The following is a 24732-nucleotide window of genomic DNA, read 5'->3' as shown; positions in this document are numbered from 1 at the left end:
TGCAAACAGGGAAGGTGAGGTGAGTTAAGATTGGAAACTGGGCATTGACAAGGAAGCTAACCCATTTCCAAATAAAAGACAATTTTAAGCTTGCTTGATTTTGTCAAACTAATCATCATCTACAAAGACAAGAGCAAAGCACTCTGAAATGACCAAGTATGGAGGCAATGGAATCATTTCATAAAGCGGCTGGTGAAAGAGATGATGAAAAAGCTTAAAACTGCATTGTTTGTTAATGACAGTTAATCTCTAACAAATGAGTTTAAATTTTTAACAACTAATATAAGGCAGAAGTAAGCTGCATTAGTTATAGATGTTTTTCTAAATGAATTTGGTAAATGACTGTTGATTATGACTACTAATTCTATCTACCACATATAAAATAGAATTTCTTGGAAATTTAAGGCTTTGAAAATGATGCTTTAATAATGGTAACCTTATATACTGGCATTATTTTAAATACACAAAAAAGATAACCTAGGGCAGATATGTTACTTTTTAAATTCATTATCAACTCATAAAATAAATAGTTTTTCCCTTTTGTTTTAATGACAAAATGCGAGGATTTTTACCAGAGCTGTCTTATCAACATCTATTTTTACGAGGATCACAGAATGTTTAGAGAATTAGAAATTTGAGTTGTTATTATATGATGGGAATAAAAGCAGTGAAAGGCATATTTTCAGTATCACTTTTCTCACTATTATAGTCAACTGTATACTGTTTTATGAGTTTAGGCCTGATTAAGTTCCATTATTTACTACCATAAAATGAACACTGGTTTTGAAAATAAATCTCTTAACAATCTTCTATATTCTTCAGGTGAATTTAAGCATGTCAAGATAGGATATAATAATAAATTATGTTCTCAGTTTTCAAAAACAATTAGCAAAATATGAAAGCTCTACAACTATTTTGTGCTCTAAATTTAAAAGTAATTTTTCAGATATCTATTAGTAGTACCTTTAATTTTAAACTCCAATTATATGTAATTTTAATTTAATAAATGGCACGATACATTTTAGCAAAGGTCCTGACTGGTACCTGTTTTTCAAACAATAAGCACTATAAGTAATTACATATAATATTAAAACTGTACTAGCCACCAGTTCACATTTAAAATAAATTCTCTTAAAATTCGTGACCTAAAAAAGAATGTGAACTTGAATGAGAATGGCAGCACAACAATCTCTATGCATTCAAACATGATGCTACACACTAGGGCTGTTCCATCCATAAGGGGTGTGTGTGTGTGTGTGTGCGTGCGTGCACACGCACGCATGCAGGAGCGGAGTCTTAAATCAGGAATACAATTTTATGACAATTTTTAAAAAGTTAAACTTTACTGAAATCCAAAGGATTTAATGTCTGATGTGTACAGTGTACCATTGAAACAAACAAACAAAAACCAAACCATAATTTAAGATGTTCACAATTCACTTTCTTGTAAAGTTATTATTAAATATTTTAATGCATGTAAAACAATTTCATATAATACACTTATACTGAAAAATCCTGAGAGAATGAATATTTGTCAACATTTTAAACACCATGAGTTTTTCTCTAAGAATAATGGGGAGAATAGGATAGAACATTATTTGGCTTTAGACAAAAACAAAAGGTTTAAACATATTTCAGATTTTTTTGTTGTTTATCAATGTTACCTTTCAAAAAACCTTGAAATTAAGTAGAAACACAATGGCCTTAAATATATTAATCAAGCTTTGTCAAAAATTCACATAAAACTTATCAGTGTACAATATTATTTGTTTAGAGGAATTCTTCTCAACAGGTCACAAACTACTTTTTCTTCAGTTTCCACCATCTATAAACACCTTCTTTATATACCCTCATAAAAGTTACTTGACAAAAAGTAGCAAATATATGAAGTTGAGATAATCACCATTAATATTATAAAACCTAAACAAGGTATATTACATTAAATAGACTTCTCAGTCCTGGTGTTGCCTGACAGATATGTGATGTGCCAGTGGTTATATTATATTCCTCCTCCCATGCATGCACCTCCTGCAGAGACAGCAGACTACAGAAGCTGACCCTTACTGAGACCATCTTGTCTCTCTGACAAAGCTCCTTTTTAACTTCTTACTTACTGGTTACTTCCTGTGATGGAGAAAAACTTTAGCTCAGCTTGTGATAATTTCACAGGCCCTGAGGACTCTGACCCTAATAGCCTCAAGGTCAGAAGTCAAGTCTTGTTCTAAAACATCTGTGTGCTTTATATTAAAGTGGAACAAAAGTGCAGAAATATCCACCAGTGTGTGACAAGAAGGACAGGCAAAATAAGACTGACACACTGGTCATCTGTTACTCTGGCATCTTAAGTTCATTTTTAAAACTGTCCAAAATTCACTTAAGTTCCAAATTTGATGTACAAAATGTTTTTGTTAACTGTCAATATAGAAATTTATGTTTTACAGAAATCTGAAATTTGAATAGTCTGGCAGGCCTTCAGACATATTTTAAGTTATTCTATAAGTCATGGAATTGTATGTTTTATGTAATTTAATGGCTTACAGAAAAAATATAACCTACATATATATCAGCTATATATGTGTTTGTATATATCTATATCTGTATGGTCAAAAGAACTATTTGAAAAGTAACATTCAAATTTAAAAAGGACGTCATACTTGTATGTTAGAGACCTATCTTAAGATATCCACCATATATTAAAATAAATTCAGCAGAGTTAAAAGTTCTTGAACATAATTTCTATAAAGTGAAATCAATTTAAGAAATAAATGATTTAAGTTATTTACTGATCTTAAGAGAGTACAGTATTTGTAAATTTAGGTCAGCTAAAGTATTCTCACGTGTCACCACCAGTTTTATAACTAAATCATGTGGGTAAGCAATAAGGTATGGGGAACTTGAAAAGACCATGGAAACAATGAAGAGAAATATTCAGCAAAGTTTAGAAACATAAAAATTAGACAACCAAGGCTGTGCTGGCTTTTAATGTCCACTTTAGGCTATTTGGATTTAAAATGATCAAATGCAATTTTATCAAATTAATCATTTGATTAGAGAGCTGGCACCTTCCTGTGACATAAGGGGTAATGGACATGGAACACATTTTTAGGACTGATTATATCTCGTTAGTCATTCATACCTGCACAAAGTATGATAACTGTAATATTGCATACAACACAGACCAAATATAAAAATCTTGATACTTTCTCTATTACATACACATTATCTTAACCCCAAGAATCAGATTTTGAAATGCGAAGATTTTTATGACCAAGCACTGAGTTCCACTTAGAAGCAGATTTTAATGGAAGCTCTCTGATAGTTTTAATACTAATTATATGGATTCTGATCAAGGACTAACTTGAACAGATAGTACAGTTTTGTCAGTTAAAGGGTCTCTTGAATTTTAAACACTTTACAGATAATAGTGCTTCAACAATGTACACATAAAACAGGAATCACACATATAAAATGTATGGAAAGTGAGGCTATAATGTAGAAATTAAAAAGTAATATGTGAGTAAAGAACAGGCAAAATGCTTTCTGGTTAGCACTGAAAACCTCTGTCACAATAAAATAAAGAAGTATACTCTTTTTTAAACAACATAAAATTAGTTACTCCAAATACTTAATTTTCATCCTTTAAAAAAAAAGTAACGATACCAAGAAAAAGGGAGTGGAGGGGATTGTAAAGAGTTTGGAAATCAAAAATAGAGTTAAATGTGCACTTACCAGTTCAACAAAAGCAAGTCCTCCATAGCTGTGAGCAACAAAAAATACATTCTCAGCTGCAGACTGGGCTATGAAATGGTCCCACACATAGACTGCATGTTCTTCAGGAGAACCATTTTCCTATATGTAAAACAAATATCACATACTGTTATTCAATTATCATCATAGTAATCAAAAATTAAATTATATGCTTGTTTACACAGCATAAGCTATAAGATGGTTATAGCTCATTCCAAGTAATAACAATACAAAATAGTACAATGAAAATTCAACTTGGGGAATAAATTAGTATTAAATTATAAGTAAACTACTGCTAAAATTAAGCGCTACTATAATCTTCTGAAAGAAAATATTTAAAATAAGCACATTTTTGAGGGGAAATTGTTCATTCTGGGTATATCTGAGATATTAAAATATATCTAAGTACATTAGAATTGCATAGCAGAAAGTTATAGTGGTCTTATGATAAAATAGTATAACAATAAGAAAAAATCAGATACATTTCTACATATCTGAAAATACTTATACTATACATAAAATCTAAATTATTTGATTTCTAAGATTTTAAGTACCTCCGTAAACTGAAAATAAGCAGAAAATTACCAACAAATACTTTCAATTTATATTATTTTAAAAATATACTTTTTTCATAAAAGAATTTTCCATACACATTTTATCTCTAGAACTGGGAGAAATCTAAACATATAAACCTGGGACCTTTTACACTTCTAATTTGCTAAACTCTAATAAATGTATGAATGTTGCTTTAATCCCAAGGTTCTATAAAAACTTCATTTTATTGTGTTGATTTCTATAGCAGGCACATTTTGTGGTTAAACCTAAAACTCAGATAATACGAAAAAGGAAAAAAAAAAAACAAACCCAACAATCAAAGAGCTAAAAAAAAAAACCCAAACTGATAAAAACTAAAACAGATCATGAAAATGTTTTGTATGACTATTTCTTGGAAGCTTTAATACCAAAACACTAATTCCCTAATAATGTCATGATTCTAAACAATAAACACAACTTTCTCACATTTTCCATCTCAGAAATTTTTAAATATCATATTAGGGTCCATACGAATGGCTTCACATACCACCTAAAAGCTATTGTTCCTTAATGTCTATCTTCACCTTAAATTTCTCTCCAGAGCTCCAGACCCAAGGTCATTTCCTTTTGGATACCCCACAGATACTTCAAACTCAACCAATTCAACACCTTGCTAAAAATTTCCTCTCCAAATCTGTGTCACTGTCTTTGCTTCCCACCTACTGCTGAAATCTGAGCATCATCTTTTATTTATCTCTCCCTCAAACTCCACATAAAATCAATCACTAAAAACCTGTTGATTCTGTCCCCAACTGTCTCTTAAAGCCATGCACTTCTCTCCATTCTCATTTCCTCTGACTTAGCTCAAGCGCATCCTTTCACAAGTGGATGGCTGCAACAGTCTCCAGTTCAGTTTCCCGGCCTCTAGAATTGCCCACTTAAGTTCTCTCTCTAAATCTGTAGTGAGAACAACCTTTCAAAAATGCAGATGTGGTCATGTCACCATGTTGCTCACTCTGCTTAGAACCCTTCGAAGTGTTTTCATTGCCCTCAGTACCAAGTTCAAACACCGAATCACACTAAGGCCTTACATGATCTGACTTCTGCCTTGAAATGTATGTGCAAAATATCATGACCCAGAAGATACCCTTTTCCCCCATGAGAGACCACAGAGAACACTCTCTGTGTTCCAATTGCAGGGAACAACCTGTGGTAACCTAACTGTGCCATACTTTTCTTATCTCTGGACTGTTTTTGTTACTGTTGTTTGAAAAGTGACCCGTGTGCTCTGCCTTTACTTTACCCACCACCTTCAACTGCATAATTCCTACTTGTCTTCAGAACTCAAATGAAGCATCACCTTTTAGTGAAAACTTCTCCCTATCATCCCCAAGGCTAGGTAATGCTCCACAATCACATCCTGTACCTGTTCCCATTGTTGCACCCAACAGTTTGTATTGTAATTGCTTATTAATTAAATTCCTGAGGCCAAGAGCTGCGTCTTGTTCAGTCAATTACAGAGTAATAAATAAATAACAAAAACACAACATTTACCTTCAGAATGATTACTTACAACCTTGTAGTCATATACTAAAATACAAATATACTTTCAAAGATATCTATTAGTAACATAAACATGAAATTACATACACTTAAAGTATATAAAATAAACAGAAGAATCATAATTGGAAGGAAATCTTTGCAGGCATTTTTGGCTTTAATAATTTAGCTTTCATTAGTTTAAAAAGTAGGAAAATAGTTATTAAAATCAGGATAGTGGTTAACTCTAAGGAAGAGAGACAGAATTGTGGTTAGGAAATAGACTTCTTGTGGCTGGCAGTATTTCATTTCTTGACTGGGGTAGTAGTTACATAACCATACTCTTTATAGTTGTAGTTAAACTGACCAATACATACTTAGCACTTTTCTGTACATATATAGAGAGTGACCACAGAATTTATTCTACAAACCTTTGAGAGTGAAGAAAGGTATTGTTAGTAATTGTACTGGGAGAACAGGTCTAAACTGGGACTATCTAGAGAAAACCCAGAAACCTGGTCTCCCTAGTTATATCTCACAACAAAATGTAACAACAAAACAGGAAGAGAGATAACAGAGTTTCTATCTGCTGACAGCTGGCAGAAGCAACACTCTTAAATATCTGTGATGGTCCTAAATATCCTTCTACATATGGACAGAATAAAAACATGCAGGAGATTAGATTACTCTGTCCCTACCAGGCTCTGCACTGGGAGTGGAGATATAAGGATGATACGAAGTAAGCCATGATCCTGGCCTTCACTGTGTTTGCCATTTCATACGGTGTTAACACATAAAGACAGGAGATGCATTAGTGTGTGAGGAGTGTTACTTTCTCTATTCCCAATGGACTGTTTTGACACCAAGTCCAATGGGTCTGTTATAAATTCACACTATCTGACCTCAGCGAAGTCCTCCCTGCTTTCTTCTCACAGTCACCAATTCTTCCTTTATACTGTGGAGAGCCTATCTGTCCCATCCCTTTCATTTCCACCTCATTTTGAGTCTTCCTACAACGGATTCTCAACTCGTCTCATTTCTTCCAGTTTCTCCCTTTACTTTGATGTCAGGTTAATCTTCCTGAAGCCTGGTTCTGATCAAGTCACTCTCCTGCCTAAAAGGTCATTTACTGAAATGATTGCCATTGCCTACAAAATAAATAACTGGAACTCTTTAGCCAACATCTCTCTTTCCAGCCTTCCTTCTCACTATTTCCAGGCATCTTACTCATGCTCCAGGAAAATCTGGATTTCACACGAACAGTCTGAAAATCCTAGACAAAAACTCTATCATGAAACCCAGCCTGGAAGCTCATGGGTAATGCAGCTCAGACTAGCAAAACCTAAAGACAAGAACACTTCCAAGAGAGTAGTTCAGCACACTATATGAAGCAAGAGACTACTGCACTGCTTAGGGTGATGGCAGAGTGAATGGAAAGGAAGGAATGGAATAAGTCATTACAGAGGAAAAATCAGCAAAAGTTTGTGACTCAGGATATAAGGGGAAACTGCCAACAAGCCCAAATGACCCATCTATGAATAAAGGAGAGCTAAGAACCAAGAGTTCTTTCCAGTGTTCACATATAGACTAGTGTTTTCAGAGATCCGTATTATAGCTGAGTCTTTCCTTCCACAGTCTACAGAGATGATACATGTTAAAATGGTCTATAAGAAGCAGGAAAAAGAAATCTCAAGTATCCATGTGTCCTGAGTACTTAAATATTTTCAGCCTGACTCTAAGGTCATTAAATTATTCTTTAGTTTTAGATTTTAAAACCTAATGTTCTAAAAAGCCAGACGCAATTTTAAAAAATGCCTATAATACCCAGTTAGGGGGTTATCCATAGGTACAACTAAACCATTATACAAGATTATTCTAGTCCATACTTGACATACACTGACCCAAAAAGATCCAGGGTAGGAGCCACAGTTTGCCTTCAGGGCAGCACCAGGCATTCCTTTTAGTGGAAGCCTCACAACAGTTCCTATAGCAGACACAACACAGAACCTTATGGGAGTTACTCTCTTTGGCCCACGGGGTGTTAGCTCAGGAGTGAAGGAATCGGGCTTACCATGGGCAGATACCCTGCCTTAAAAGTCTTAGAACCTACAGAAGCCAATACCTCTTGTAACAATTCCACAGGCATGGCTTCCTTGCCTGCACAGGACTTGCCCAATTACGAGAATTACTACCCTTAGGGAAGATCAAAACTATGATATTTATAGCCCATTATAATTCCTTCTAATTCAGATGCAGTTTACCAAGCAGGGGTCATTTTCTATCACAGACAATGTTGCACAGCAACCAACCACTTAGAGTGGATGCCATGGTATGCTCCCCAGAACCCCCTTCAGTTAGAGGCACTCATTTCCTGAGCTGTGCAAGTGTTTGCAGCTGATAGCTTTAACCAAGGTATTCTCTAGGAACTGCTCTCAGCCAAATATAGCTATCTTGCCTAAAGTTACAATCTCACCTTTGAGGCAATTTACATTCAATGTCTGGTTGAGATGATGTGGATCTATAAAGGACCTATCCCTTGCCTCAAGGCAGGACATCTCTGAAAAACCATCCCAGATCCAGAGATCACCAAGGAGTTAGATGAGGCCTTTGTTGTGACTATACTGCAGTTCAACTCCTTCGGCCGAAATCTATTTTTTCGCTCTCCTATGGGTGCTGATCCCAAGGGAATTCCCCAACAAACTTCCTGCATGCAACTTCAGAATCTGTTACCTGGGAAACCCAACTTAAGACACCACCTTATCAGGCTTCCAGGGCCATGGAGCTAAAAAGATGACTGAAGGTCAGATTCTCATACAGAAGGGGAAAGAGTTTTGCTAACCTTTGACCCATAACATTTTACATGAAATATATGGAAAGTATTTAATCTATTTACATGTGTTATTCTCCTGCCTATGTTTAAAGTTACGGAAAATATTGTTGGCTGAAGTATACATGTCAGTTCTACTATTAGCCATGGTGGCTTAACCTGAATCCTGTACTATTTCATTGGTTCTTCTCTATCCTGTTATTTATTTAACCTGCCATGTCTCTCCTTCCTTCCAGAATATAAGCACTTTGAAGGTAGATTCTCTTTCAGATTTAGACTATAAACAGAAGGCATTTAATAAATGACTAACAAAGCTGGTACTACTGGCAATGATGCTGTTGACAAAGTACCATGAAGTGCACTTCAAAAACCAAGACAAAGGAATGTTCAAACTCCATTTCAGGAATCTAGTTTTTAATAATCTGGAAAGTGGCAAATGACTGATGTTCAGAGATGTTCATCACTGTCTCATTTACAGAAGCAAGTAACTGGATAATGCCTAAATGTCCAATAAAAAAGAAAGAAATATTTAAGTAAATTATAGTTTATCTGTTTAAGGAAATACTATGTAGCTATTTGATGAGTTTATAAAGTAATACATGCAGTTCATCTAATTTTACAGGTGGTATAATTTTCACTATAAAAAAAGGCTTGACAAAGGCTAGAAGTTATGAAGTAAAAATATTAAAAGCAGCAGCCTGTGGATGGTGGGATTATGAATATTTTCTATTTTTAGCTCCTTTAGATCTTTCTGAACTTTCCAAAATTTGTTCAGAGTGAATGCTTTTTATAATAAAACAAGTAAACAACAACAACAAAAATCAGAAATCCTACTGAATAACTACTGTTGGCTTCTTAGGGGTATCAGCATCTGAGCTGGATATTTACATCTTCATATCTAACAAATTCTAACATCTGCGCTGAATCCACTGCACATTTACAAGCAGCAAATCAAAGGGGTTGTTTCAAATAGGTTTAGGAGTAAAAAGTGATAGCTGAAAAAAACAGAAAACCCACAAAAACTAGAAGAACACCAGAGCGCAAGGAGTCTGAGACTACTAGCATTGTCACTGAGCAACATGAGGGCAGTACTGCATTTAAAGCACAATAACTGACAGGAACAATAGTGATCCTGAATCGTCAAAAGAAAGTTAATGATGCTACCTGAATTCCATATTTGAAGGACTATAATTAAGAAACAGTTTAATTCTAAATATTATTTTTAAAAACAGGTGATAAAGGAGATAAACCTTAGCTATAAAAAAACCTTGACTTTCTCATGAGACTATTTCCAAAGGCTTTCACAAATTTATGGCTTGTTACTATTCCCAGTGTTTAGGAGAGCCAGATCCTCATCGTTATAAGATGTAACAAATTCCGCCAAATATTTGCCGCCTCCTGCAACCATTAAGCACGATAATGTAGCACAGGAATTAATAAACTTAGAGTAGTTTTTAATATATATTTCTAACATATTACATTTATAAATGAGGTAGTGCTGTTCCAAGGCACATTTGTGTCATTCCAACACACAGCCCACACTGTGTCCACAATCATTATATATTTATAAACCATAATCCAGAGAGTGTATATTATCAGCAGTGTATTTTGAAACAAAACAGATTTCAATAGGAAAGACTTTCTAATATGCCTCAATTACAGAAATGCAAACATACTAAATCTACTTTACAGGTTTCTCCATGAATTTCATAGGAGAGTGCATTTTGTATTGAGTAACTTCAAGCTGGATGATTTTAGAATACACAAATATACAAACTGCATGAAGAGACAAAAGTAAATCCATTAATTAGAATTTGCTAGTGGCAGAATGCATAGAATATTTACACTGTGGAACTCAGCAGTATTCAGAGAACAGGCTGAATTTCCTGATGTACTCTTGCCATCATTAATTGTTAAATGACAAACAGAAGCGATACAGTAACCAAAGCCTTATCAACTAAGCCAGATTCTACTACCTAGGCATTGCAAGTTCTGCATTTATGATGGACTACCTGAGCTGATAACACATGGAATTATCTAAACAACATTTGCATATTTGTGTAATTATTTTCTAAGGTTAATTAGCTCCTGTAAAGCATTTCGCCCTTTGAGACTGCTTACAGTGACAGGTTCACATATTTTCTGAACCATTGCCAAATTTGACAGATTTTTCTTCAGCTAACCTGTTGCTATGAAGTTATAAAATGAGTGCTCCTATAATATATATTTTAAACTTACAATTGATTTTAGGAAAAGTAAAATGAAAATTGAATGAATTTCAGGATTTTTAAAATGTCCAATATTACAATCAAAACAAAGATTATTTTGTTTTACTTCATATAAATCCTTCTGTGATTACAATGGTAAGGATATCTACTAAGAACATTTCTTTATGAATAACAAAGAATTTTTTCACTTTAAACCAGCACATACCTATGTCATTAACTCCAGCTGTGTCACATATGTCACGCATACAAACACACACACACACACACACACACACACACGTTCCTCACCAGCAGCCCTTAGTACTACCACTGATTTGCTATTTACTCTGGAGACATAAGATGGAGAAAGAACACTAATATAAAATCCACACTTTTTTATGACAAAATTTACAAATCAAAGTTATTTCTTTTAAAAAGCTAAGACCTCATTAGGTAAAATATGGCTCAATAAAATTCAAATGGGAGGCAGATATATGTCAGAGGGATTTATGAGAATGCAAAAATGTAAGTTACCTTCTTGCACCCAACCAATACACAAGTACAAGATAGAAAGAAAATTTATATTTTTAGGAACTGGCCAGTAGGGTATGCTTCTAGAAGAAATGAAACACAAATACCATGTGGCCATAATCCAGAAAGATAACACACAAGAAAATCATATGGTTAATTTTAAACTTTTAGGTGATTCTGTTACCCATCTCCTTTACACATGAACAGAGTATAAGTTGTATATCAATATAGAAAAAACATTTATAAGAACAGTTATGTGTAAAATATATTTTACAGTGCCATATGGAATGTAATTTTATTTTATTCTGGTTAAGTACTTTGGATTAAAAATTTGCCTTCATTTGGCATATTTTAAATGTGTTATCTTTTTTTAAAATTGAGGTATAGTTGTTTTACAATGTTGTGCTAGTTTCTACCGCACAGGGCAGTGAATCAGCTATATGTATATGTATATCCCCTCTTTTTTGGATTTCCTTCCCATTTAGGTCACCACGGAGCACTACATAGAGCTATCTTTTGAAAAGTATAGGCATTTGTGTTTAATGATATTAAAGGACTAGGAGTACATATGAATGCATAAAAACTGATGTTATGGTACACATCCAATGAAAACATCTTCAAGAATAAAGGACCATTATTTGGTCTTTAAATATTAAATGGAACCATAGGAAGTTACCAATATTAGACATTTTTGACCTTAAAAATGGCAATTTCATTTGATTCAACCTTAAACATAATGAAAATACACACAAAAAACTAAAAGCTAGAGATACCTTGAAACTATTAATTTTTTTCCTACCTTTCAGGTGTCAAGATATTATTAACAGCCATTAATCTTGGAGATAGATTCAAGGCAACATTATTCATCAATATAGCTATATTTAATAAATTACAAATGGTTATAAATAAATACATTCATAATGATTATAACTGACAAAGGATCGGTATTCAGAACCATATTAAACACATTTGAATTTCACAGATATTTCAAGTTTAACATGTCTAAAAGTAAACTTTTCATTGGTTTCCCAAATTCTATTATCTGTTCTTCCCTTAGCCTTTCTCATTTCAAGTGGTACCTCCACTAACCCGATTGTTCAAGCCAAAAATCTGGAAGTCATCCTTGACATTTTCTTCTTTCTCTATCTCTCATATTGATCCAACTTAATTTATCCTCCAAAATATTTCTAGAATCCATAAACTTCTCTCAAGTTCCACTCTTACTATCTCAGCCCAAGCTATCACCATATCTTGCCTAGGATACTAACCATTGGAACCAGCTATATGCTTTCTCTCATTTAATCTTTACAGTGACTTTATGACACAGACATTCTAAATACCCCAGGTGACAGAGATTGATTATTTTGTTCAAGGTCATACAACTTGCCAGATTACAAACTAGTCTGTCTGCTTCTAGCATCTGAACTTCTACACTATCTATTCTTTTAAATGATATGCGTTAAACTTTGTCTTTTTCATCTGTTTGAATATAAAGTTTAAACAACAATTAACTAACAAGAAGTTAGTAAAAAAAAATTGGATAAGCAATTAATTATGACTCAGTAAGCACTGATAATTCTACTCACTTCAATAAAATTTAGGCTCTCTTCTCTTAGCGCAATCTACAATACAACCATAATAATGCTTCTGTAGCACATACAGAGACAGGCACAGATCTAAATACTTTATAGGTATTAGTTCATTTAATTCGGACAACCATCTTATGAAGTACTATTATCATCCTCATAATCAGACACAGAGGCAAAAAATGTTTAAGGAACTTACTCAAGAAAACTGCTAGTATATGGCAGGACCAGAATTCAAACGTAGGTGGTCCATATCTGTAATCTTAATCACTTTATACTACCATATTAAAACACCTTTAATATCCCTTCCTCTATGTAGGCACAATCAAGGTTGTTGCTCTTTGCAACAATGAACCAAATGGTGAAGGGCCTTTAAAAAAACAGGGACAAGTGTGTTGCTTATGCAGACATCATGTACTGTGGGCCAGGTTCACATGAAAAAAGACTTTCTTTGTGAAATGAAGCAGTTAGTTTTCTAAATGTGTCCTTCTTTTCCTTGAATCGTTTCTGTCACCTAATGAGAATGAAACTGAACCTAGCTTGAGATCTATTATAAATTTCCTGCCATTTAGTCATCCACAACAAAGAATAAAGCTAAGTAAGAGAAGCTAGACACAAAAGACTACATATCGCATGATTCATTTGATAAGAAGTCATAGAAAAGCCAAAACTATAGTGCTAGAATCAGTGGTTGTCAGGGTCAGAAAATTGGGGGATGGAACGGACTACAAAGGGGCACGAGAGAAAACTTTTTGGGGTGATGGAAATGCTTTTCTACCATGATTGTGGTGATGGTTACACAATGATATGCACTTACCAAACACATCCAAATATACACTTAAAATTGGGGCAGTTTATGATATATAGATTACACCCTAATAAAGCTGACCCCCCCAAAAAAATGGTGGTAAATATTTTTTTCTAAATAAAGGTCATCAAACCTATTTTTGTAAATAAAAGTTTTATTGGAACACAGCCATATCCACTTGTGTATGTATTATCTGTGGGTGCTTTCTCCTTAGTGTAGTTGAGCACTTGTGACAGAATCCATATGGACTGCAAGTTTAAATTACTTATTCTTTGTCTTTTTAAGAAAAAGTTTGTTGACCCTTGCTGTAAATACTTGGAATCTTAGTTCCAGCTTAGAACAGCAGATTAAACAACCATATTTGATAGCGTTATCTCCCTATACCCCATATACACCACAGTAAGAGTTTTTTTAAACAAAGACATAAATCCATAAGGCCTAGGAGGACAAGGGAGGAGAAAACACGATTGCAAGATGAGCAGACATAAAAATGGTAACTGATTAAGCAGATCTGAGAAAGTCAAATCCCACGCTGGCAACGGGAAAACCTAAAAACCAATTCCATTTATACTGCAAAGTCCTCCAAAACACAGGGATAGGATTCTAGGTACACCTGGTATTGAAGGAGAGTGGATGTATGTGCTAAAATAGGGCTATCCGAAAGTAGTTATTTTCCTCTCTTCCCTTCCATGCAACTCGGTAAATGTCTTTCCACATTCTGACAGGAGAGATTTTGAAATAGGGATATCAGTAACATACGCAAATTGATGTGGAATGTAGTGACCTACCTCCCTTCTCTTCCTCCAGCCTTCATTCCTTCTAAACTTCATATTCTAAGGAGTCAGGCCCTCAGTTTTTAGGCAGAAGACTAGAGAACTCTTCTTTGGGAAATCAAACCAGGTTAAATAAAAGTTCTAAAGATACAGATGGACAGAGAAAGACAAATATTGTATGATCTCACTTACATGTGGAATCTAAAAAACAAACAAACTCTGAAACAGAGAACAGATTGTGGTTGCCAGGGTGAGGGGCAAGGTGGGTAAGGAAAGTGGGTGAAGCTGGTCAAAAGGTATAAACTTCCAGTTATAAGATAAATAAGTTTTGGGAATGCAATGAACAGCATGCTAACTATAGTTAACAATATTGTACTGTATACTTGAAAGTTGCTAAAAGAGTAGATTTCAAAAGTTTTTACCATACAAAAAAAGTGTAACTATGCGAGGTGACACATGTGTTAACTAACTATTGTGGTAATCATTTTGCAATACATATACATGTAAAATCACTACATTGTACACCTTAAACTAATACAATGTTATATCTCAGTTATATTTCCATAAAGCTGGAAAAAATTCCAACACCCCCCCAAAAAAAATACAGATGGATGGGGTTGGGCATGGAGGAACATTCCCAACAAACAGACTACTCAGATTATTTACAGTGAAGCTCAAACATCACCTGTCCCACCCATACACTGAGAGGTTCCAATTAGCTTTTTAATCCCCACTGATAAACATAAAAAGACTGCCAAACATTATTAGACATATGAAGACAGCCTATAATGCAAAATAGACCAGAATAAATAGAAAAAGGCAACTTGGAAGAAACTGAGACTTTACAGAGAGAGGAATATTTCAGAAACACTGCTATTAGTATTATCAGAGAGATCAGAGAAAATAGTACATTCATAAAACAAGAACAGGATACTATTAAAAAGGAATTCAAAGAATAAAAAGAGCTCTTGAAAATTGAATACAAAAATAGCAGAAATGAAAAATCTGATAGAGGGGTCAGATGGTTAAGTTAAAGAAATCTTCTAGAAGCAAAAATATATGAAAAATAGAAAAGTGATAAAGCAAACAAGTCCAAGAGGTTCATTATACAAAAAACAGTCCTAGAAAGAAAAAACAGAAGGGAGGAAATGAACAACAAAATATTTAAGAAAATTTCCCAGAACATTAGCTGTTGGATTGAAAAAGCTGACAAAGCACCCAGTATAATGGCTGGAACTAGATCTATATAAAGGAATATCATTGTGAAATTCAGAACCCAGAATAATAATATTCTATAAGTTTCAAGAAAGAAAAATGAAAGATTAGGATTCAGAACAATTTTGGACTTCTTAATAGCAACAGAAGAATCAAGAAGATGATAAAGTCTTCAAAATTCAAAAGGAAAATAATACTCAACTTATAATCCTATAGCCAGCTAAAATATCATCAAACATAAATGCAAGATAAAGACATTATCAGACATAAAGACATGAAAACAAACACAAAAAAGTATTATCTCATTACCTTCTTCTGCAGAAACAACTGGAAGATATGCTCCTTCAAAGTAAGAAATAAACCAAGAAAGATGAAGGCATGAAGTACAGGAAATAGAAGAAGTAACACAAGAAAGCAACAAAAGGAATCTTCAGAAAAATGGTGAAGGAAGATGTCAGAATGATATCTGTTTACCAGATGCAGTGGCCAACCAGATTAGGTGATAGCAGTGTGACCTAAGACACAAATATGCTGAGGACTGTCATCACCATGATCCTACAAAAGTATCATCATCTTAGGACATAATGACCCAATGAGTCTGACCCAGATTTGGATTTGGATTTTTCTAGTCACTTGCTAATGAGATAACTGTGTCCTGTTAATGCTCTGTTGCTGATTCAGTTCAGGACACTCATTATACTTCACAAGTTCAAAGTTTTGTGCTTTCATAAACCTAGGACTTAGCAATAGACCAGGGGAAGCTTAGAAACAAGAAATACAGAGAGCACACTCCCTCTAGCCATATTTCTCCTGATTTTCTCTGCCAGATGCTCCAACTGTTGAAAGCTATGTTTTTTAGACTATATTGTCTCTTGACTTTCCTATAAGGGGGCTGTTGTAAGTGTTCAGGGAAGCTGAAGTCAGAGCATGATCCAAAGTATGTGTTCAACTTATCTGCTCCTAGGAGCTTTCATCTAATATTAGCAATATTTTCCTTTCCTTACACAAGTAGGTCTGTGTTTTCTGCTCAATATTTCAAACTGAACAACATGTTACTTAGGAACACATATAGTAATAGTTGTAGTTTGACTGTGATACACTGTTCAGTACCCCAAACCCCCACCTCAGTAAGACTGAAGCACTTATACCCCCCTCTGCTGTGAGTGTTGATGGCTGACAGCTCTTGCAGCCAAGGATTCCCCAGTCCCTCCTTCCTGTCACTGATTTCAGGGAAAGAAAACTACCATGCCCAAGATTACGCTTCCTTCTTGGAGAGTAACTGCTTCCAAAGACTGGTTAGTGCTACAGAGTAAGTGCCTGGCTCCCTTGTCCCAATTTGGGAGAACTCTACAGGACCATCTTTGCACTCTGTGAGGGTCAATAGTGATGCCTTCATTTCTTTATAGGTGTTAATCCTGAGAATAATTTCCAACAAATCTTCTATATGCTAATCTGACTCATCAGAGTCTGCTTCCCAGGGAAACTCACCTGTGACAGCTGGCTCCAGTAAGTGGTCTGAAAAAGTTGACTCTAAAGTAGAAATTTTGGAGCTGGACTACTTACCCACCAGCTGGCTGGAAATGCCAGTAGTAGGTGGAGCACTGATAAACCCTGGAATGTAGTAACAGTGCAACTGCTAAAAACTTTCACCAGTGATGAACTGGAAGCATATACTGGTAGAAAGAAATGTATCAGTAGGTACATGTATCAGCAGTGAAAAGTACAGCATTAGAAGGAGGATGGAATTGGATGGCTATTTCCAAAGGCAATAGACAGAGTGAGTAATCAGCATAAGACTAAGTGTTAAAGCCAGAGAGCTTCCTTTGCAGCATATAAAGAAGCTCTCATCTCCTGCAGCAGGAGGGCAAGAGAACCTAAGGGCCAGGCCCAGTACTTTCATGAGAGAAGCAGAGCTCCAGGGAAAGCCGGATTCTCCCCTGGCAGGTCTCAATGTGGGGTCCGTGCCTTGATTCAGGAGTGAAACCTATGACATGGGACGGGTGCTACTGAGTCACCTCAGTCCCCAGATTACCCTGAAACTTCAGGGCCTGCAGAAGTAACCCATGCCTCCCAGTTAAAAGCTAGTGCTCTCTCCATGCTTGGAGATGATGCAGAAGCTGCTGCCTTTGCCAGACAACATGGCTTCCTCCATCCCCACTTTCACTCCCACTTCTGACCCTAGCCCAACAATTAGGATTAAGCCACAATATGACCTAGCCAGGGGAGTGCTGGGCCTCCTAAGGGAGAAAGTGTAACATGAAGGAGTTGCAAGGTTTAGTCACTACTTACAGGCAGGAGCAAGAGGAGTACAAGGGGGCTGAATTCTGAAGGTGGCTGGATCAAGGCAGGCAAAACACTAAGTTGGATAAAGCAAAGTTTATTGATATATAAGTACCCACTCAGGATACAGAATTTAATATCTGTCTAAATTTTCTATTGCTGCAGTTACACATTACCACAAACTTAGTGGCTTAAAAAACCACTAACTAATTATCTTATAGTTCTGTGTGTTAGAAGTCTGACACAGGTCTCAATGGGCTAAAATCAAGGAGTCCTTTCTGGAGGCTCTAAGGGAAAAATCCATTTCCTTTCCTTTTCCAGCTTCTAGAGACTGCCCCCTTGGCTTGCTGCCCCTTTCCTCCACCTGAAAGCCAGAAGCCTTGCATCTTTCTAGTCATTTTTCCATAGTTACATCCCCCTCTCTCCCACTTCTGCCTCTCTCTTCCACTTTTAAGAACTCTTATGATTACAGTAGGCTCACCAGGATAATTCAGGATAAACTCCCTATGTTAAAGTCCTTAATCACATCCGCAAAATTCCTTTGCCATGTAAAATAACACACTCACAGGTTTCAGGGATTAGGATGAGGATATCTTTGGAGGCCATTATCCTGCCTACCATAATATCCTAGCAAGGACCCTGGGAGACGGTGACAATTCCTTGCTACAATCCCTCTTAGAAGCCTGAAGAAAGTAATGACGTATACTAAGTGAAGATCTCTGTATCACATGTTATCACTTACCAGACAGTGTGCAACACAGAAGAGGCAATAAACAACTAAGAAGAAAGAAAGACTCAGAGAGAAAGAGTCTGTGAGACCCTATTACTGGCTACCTTAGTCCCAGCACAACTGAAACATGAATGGAGAAGTCAGAGGGGCAAGGACGGATATGATGTACACGCCCTCAAGCATGCATGCATCTCACTCACCAAGGCTGACCCAGCACTGCCATTTAATGAATACAGTCATCGCTTAGGATCCATGGGGCATTGGTTCCAGGACCCCCTACATATAAAAAAATCCAAGGATGGTCAAGTCCTATACATAAAATGACAGTTTTATATTAGTCACTTATATAAAATGGCTGAATCCATGAATGTGGAACCTGTGGATATGAAGGGCTGAATGTACTTCAGTAGAGTGAGAGGTAAAAGAAGCACCCTGTGTGTGTGTGTGTGTGTGTGTGTGTGTGTGTGTGTGTGTGTTGGAGAAGGGGTGAGGTTATAATAATCCTAAAGGTAATTAACATTATGACAGCACATTGAAAACATGCCAAGCACTCCAGACAGTTCAGTCTAGAATACTCTCTAGACAAAATGGTATAGTGAGAAGCTAAGTATGTCTCATAGTACCCATATCTGAATCTAAAGGAATAATTATAGCAAAAACTCATATGTCAACCCTGGGTCATCAAGAAAAGATTAAATTACTTTCAGTGTGCTCTATCTAAGAAAGCACACAGAACATTTTATAGAAATGTAGACAGTGGAGGAGGGGAAGTAATCCTCATGGAAGCAGGTATTTCCTGGGGCCTTAGGAAGCTGAGGCTTTTGTGTAGGCAGGACAATTATTGTTAGGCATCAGTGGATCAAGATATGTAAACACTTATGATTTGATATCCCTGCTTTGTAAGACACATGTTAACCAGATGATTTGTCTGTGATTATACTGTGAAAGAGGAACTGTTCTCAAATAATTAATAATTTATTTTAAAACTATGGAAAGGATTATTTACATTTGCCAGAGACAACATATTTTCTCTCTCATTCTCTCTGTCTCTGTCTCTGTGTCTCTCTTTCACACACACACACACACACACACTCTCTCTCTCACCGAGAGAATGCCATTTAACCAGCTTTATGACTTCAGGTAGTTCACTTCTCATCTTGGATGCTCATGTTCCTCATTTGTACACGCGAGTTTAACCTGCGAGATTTCTAAAATGATACCTTCTTCTGATCAAATAGAACAAAAACTTGGAAACAAAGAGCATGCTATAGGGAGGCTGAACAGATGCAAAATAAGAAGACTGGCAAACAGCATTATAATAGGTGTTTGAATTCAGTCAGGATATAACTAAGATGTAACTAGGTTATTTACATACTTGAAATGATTTTTAATCTATATATTAATGATTTTAATTATTTTAATTAATTAATTGATTAGTGACTTTTAATCTATATATTACATTTTGGTTATCAATTGATATTTTTAAAATGCTGTTAATGTAGATTTGAATTAGCAGTGGTTTTATTCCAATGAGACAGGTTCCCAGGAAAAGGACTGCTGGGTTGAAAGGCTTATGCTCTCTCACATTCTCATCATACTGGGTGAGAGCAATCTTTTCTTTACATTCAGCCAACAATGGCTATTACAGACCCTTCAAATATTTATCAATTTCATCAGTTAATAGTTGTAAATATCAGTACTTTGACATGCATTCCTTGTTAATGGAGCCATTAGGCAATTATTTACTACAATAAAACCAGTGCTTAGCACAATATGCTTTTTCATGAAGTTTTGTTTATTTACTAACATAATTTAACTTGAAGAAAAACTTTCCAACTTGTCCTCATTAGTGTAAAAGTTTTAATAAAAAGCAGGCATTTTAGAATGTTTCTATCCTAAGGAAAATATTCCTTCTACCACAGCCTAGATTTTTCACCATATAAACAATTAAACTAAAAAAATTTTATACATTTTAGTTAAATAACAAATTGATATTTTAGAACAAGGGCACACCAAATGTTTCCTTTATTGTCCATCACAGAACACAGAGAATAATTTTACCATGCTATTTTTATTTTCTCCTATATATAGCAAACATACCCTAATAAGAAAAATATGAGAAAAAATAAGAAAACCAATCATATTTATTTTATTAGTATTAATTATTATAGTAACAACAGCAGCTAACACTTATCTGGTGGTTACCCCTTACCAGCTTCCGATCAAGTACTTTACATGCATTATTAACTCATTCAGCCCTCACAATCACATTATGAGGTAGGTGCTATCATGATTCCTATTACACGGCTGAGGCACAGAGAAGTTGAGTAGCTTGTTCAAGTTTAAAACAGCTGATTAGCGCAATTCAGGATGAGAGCACAGGAAGTCTGAATGGAAAATCCCTACTGTTAACCCATGTGCTACACCAGCTCTACTTCTGATCTTTCTATCCTCCACAGTGCCTTGCAAGTTGACTTGTACAAAGGCCTGAAGTCTTAACTTGCACTTAAATACTTGATTAAGAAAAGTAATTTATAGCAATCTTAAGACTTTTCTAAAATAGTTACAGGAAATTTATTTAATTTCTATCAGCAATACGATGAAATCATCAAAACTAAAATTACAGACCCAAATTAGAGATCAACTAGTACATTCAATAAAGGAATTCTAGAACCTCTACCTTGCTTCCTTTTTTTGAGACTAAAATAGTATTTCCTTGTTCCCTTTGGCATCACTAATCAAACCACATACACTTCTTGTGTAGAATATGTAATTACTTGAGACTAAATCCACAAGTGAGGATTTTGAAAATTGAAACTACGTCATGTAATTAAAGCATGACTAAGTATCAGATTATTAATATATAAAATATTTTAAATTAAAAAGATGAATGATAAAATGAAACTGTAGTTGTTTTAGCAAACCAGACAATCTCGATTTTAGGATAACAGAACAAAAGCCTTCAAAGAATCCTCATATGCTATAAAGATCATCAGGACTAGACTGTCACATGGTGACCTTGCTGGTGTCTTAACTCCTCTAACAGTATTTGGAAGTGCATTGTTTCAAATCAATAACTAATTAACAAAGTACAAAAGAAGTTGCACTGTTTCCTTAGCTCCTTGTTAAAATGGCTTTTGGCAGCACACGGGCAGAAAGGTCACTTTTATGACATCTCCAGGAGCCTTTCAACACCCTGCCTCTGTCAGATTAAATTACTTTTAGCAATTAATTGTCATAAGTTAAAACAGAAGCACATTTGTTACAGAAGGCTGTCATAATGACATGGTGAGTAGTTGTTTTGATATGAATTTCTTCCACTGACCTTCTATCATATCTTAATTTTTGTGGTTGACCTAACTGGAAGATTGGGAGCACGTCTTAACTCAAAAAGCACAGGCTAAACCTTGGGGGTCTTGGAATGAGACACCAACAAATAATTGAAGAAAAAATTTCCACAGATACGTTGGAAAGCAGAGGTTATGAAACAAAGAAATGTGTAACTTGGAAATTAAATTTAAAACAAAATGATTCTTTACACAAAAATACAGAATGTAACAAGAATTTTCTATCGAGTTCATAGACATGAGATTATGGGATCACTGTCATATTGTACCAAATGTAAATACCTAGAAATAGAATGCTATAAGGAAATGTTAATTTTTAAAGATAAATTTCAATAACTATATATTATAAAAATATATGATATATGTCTTCTACTTGATAAATGTGCTATTTAAACCTCCATAACTTTATAAAATCAGTTACTAATAATAATTCTTTATCAAATAATATTTTTTGTGAATCTATATTTGAATAGAACAGAAAAAAATCTTTTCTAATTGATGATTATAATACTTTGGTAAATCCAGTGATAGGTCAGATAGTATTTTGAACAGTGATAATATGTGCAAATTTTTGTCCCAAAGGTTAAGATAATTTTATATTTGACTTTTTCCCTACTGCTATGAATCTGCTACATTCTTCTGCTATTTTAAAATTTAAGAGAACTTCATAGAAGATGGAAAAGACACTAGGTTAAAACTCGGCCAGCTCAAAAGGACAAGGAAAATGAAAAGGCATGACATTTTCAAGAAATCCTGAATCCACGAAAACAGTGATTAAAAACACGTAACAGTTTTCAAGTGCTTACTCTGAAACAGATACTGTACTAAACGTCTAATACGCTCTAATTCATTTAATTGTGATGACACTCTGGGCAGTAGCTACTATTATCTCCTTTCAATAGATAAGGCAACTGATACTCAGAGAGTTTAAGTCACTTGCTCAACAAAGCACAGCTAGTGCAGTTTCTCTGACTTCAGATTTCATAATCTTGAGTTAACCCAACAGGACTTTTTATATATGTACATACACGCATATGCATACATAGACGTGCTCTGTTTAGACCTCAGTAACTTATAAAATCACTTACTACTACACATGTGTATGTGTATAAATCTAACAATTCTTTCCAGTTGTAAAAACAGACCTTGGGCTTGAAATGGGGTATGCCTGAAAAAACTGACCTACACTTCCAGTTCACAGTACATATTGAAAATGCCAGAGTTGTTTATCTGATCTGTATCTGAAGAGAAGGACGACTTATAACCAGAGTTTCCAGAGCAGTTGGGAGGAGCCATGTAAGTATGTCAAGAAAGATGTGGGCAGGTAGGTGAGCATGTGAGAGGGCGGAGTAACTCTCAAATCTCTGATGGGATCCTTAACTGTGATGAGGGCCTGTGGACACTTGAGGACCAGGGAAGCTTGCTTTTCGTGCTTAGAGCATGTTACTGAGTCCTCTGCTCTATGGAATTTACTGTGAGCAGTTAAGTTTTTATAGTCCTTTTCTACATTAAAGGAACTTTGTCTCTGTTGTTATCTTTCTGAGACTCACCATCAATCTTGTGACAACCATGATCTATAAATTAAAATTTAGGCTCTTTTTAGAATAATGTCTAATTACGATTATTTGCGAGTGTGCTATATAGCTGAATGGGCAAGATTAATATCATATATATTTAAATTTGGAGTCAATGTGAATTTTTTTTTTCAGAACTACACACTAACTTAACTAATTAACTGGATAAAATGTTCCCTCTAGATGTGTGTTGTGAAGGCAACTGTACAGTGGTAAGAAAATTCCCATTTACATAATTTTAATCTCCAATGTTTACAACACATTTTCTAAATTAAGTCAGTATACTTTTCTTAATTGTGTTTGTGTTTAGATATTAAGGGTGCTTAGTTCTAGAGTTTTTGTTTTTTTCTCCAACAGTCTATCCTGTAGCACTGAAAGATTAACACTAAAGGCAAAGAAGAATTCATTCATTTTGTTAGATGATCTCATTAAGTATTTTTATACTTCAGAGAGTGTTACAGACAAAATATGACTAATAAAATGTAACTTGGTATTCCTTTCCATTTATTGAAACCAGTGGAAACTCTTATAAGGTAGCTCATTTTAAGGATGGGAGAAAAAAATAAAATGATTACTTTAATAAGAATTAGTTCATTATTTCATGGAATCATAAAAGTTGAGAAATGATGGCCTACCACTTATTTGCATACCTATCCATTTTACAGAGGAAAATAACTGAGCCACAGAGGCGTAAAATGACTTGTTCATTATTTCTCATTGATCATTGTAGTAATTTCATTAATTGAAATTTCAGTTCTCACAAAGGTATGAACACTAACACACCTTATATTACATGTGTTTTATAAATCTTTAAAGTGACTTTAACTACTTCATTGCTTGATTCTCATTAAAACCCAATAGAGTAGACAGGTCCTAGGAGAGGTCTTATATTTCTTCCTCTTCTTTAGCCCTCACTTAATCAATCAGCATATCCTGCCCGCTGGCCATCCTAATGCTATTTCTAAACTGACACCTTAACTGCTTCTAAAACCCACCATCTATCTCAAATGCCTAGGAAGTAAAATTAAGCACAT

The 24732-nt window shown here is 35.0% G+C and overlaps 1 protein-coding gene across 7 annotated transcripts in view; it reads right to left on the bottom strand.

Moving 5' to 3' along the window:
• Positions 1-24732, bottom strand: part of FAM172A (family with sequence similarity 172 member A) — a 405836-nt gene that overhangs the window by 197185 nt on the left and 183919 nt on the right. For all 7 annotated transcript variants that reach the window (XR_009054334.1, XM_057739283.1, XM_057739272.1 and 4 more), the window contains exon 8: positions 3730-3849. Coding sequence is in view for 6 of the 7 variants with exons in the window: in XM_057739283.1 (XP_057595266.1) it covers positions 3730-3849 (120 nt within the window). In the remaining variant the exon portion in view is untranslated. The remainder of the gene's footprint in view (positions 1-3729; positions 3850-24732) is intronic.

The sequence above is a fragment of the Hippopotamus amphibius genome, chromosome 1, assembly GCF_030028045.1.
Source record: "Hippopotamus amphibius kiboko isolate mHipAmp2 chromosome 1, mHipAmp2.hap2, whole genome shotgun sequence".
Lineage (NCBI taxonomy): Eukaryota > Metazoa > Chordata > Mammalia > Artiodactyla > Hippopotamidae > Hippopotamus > Hippopotamus amphibius.
This window is presented reverse-complemented; position numbering and strand designations above follow the sequence as displayed.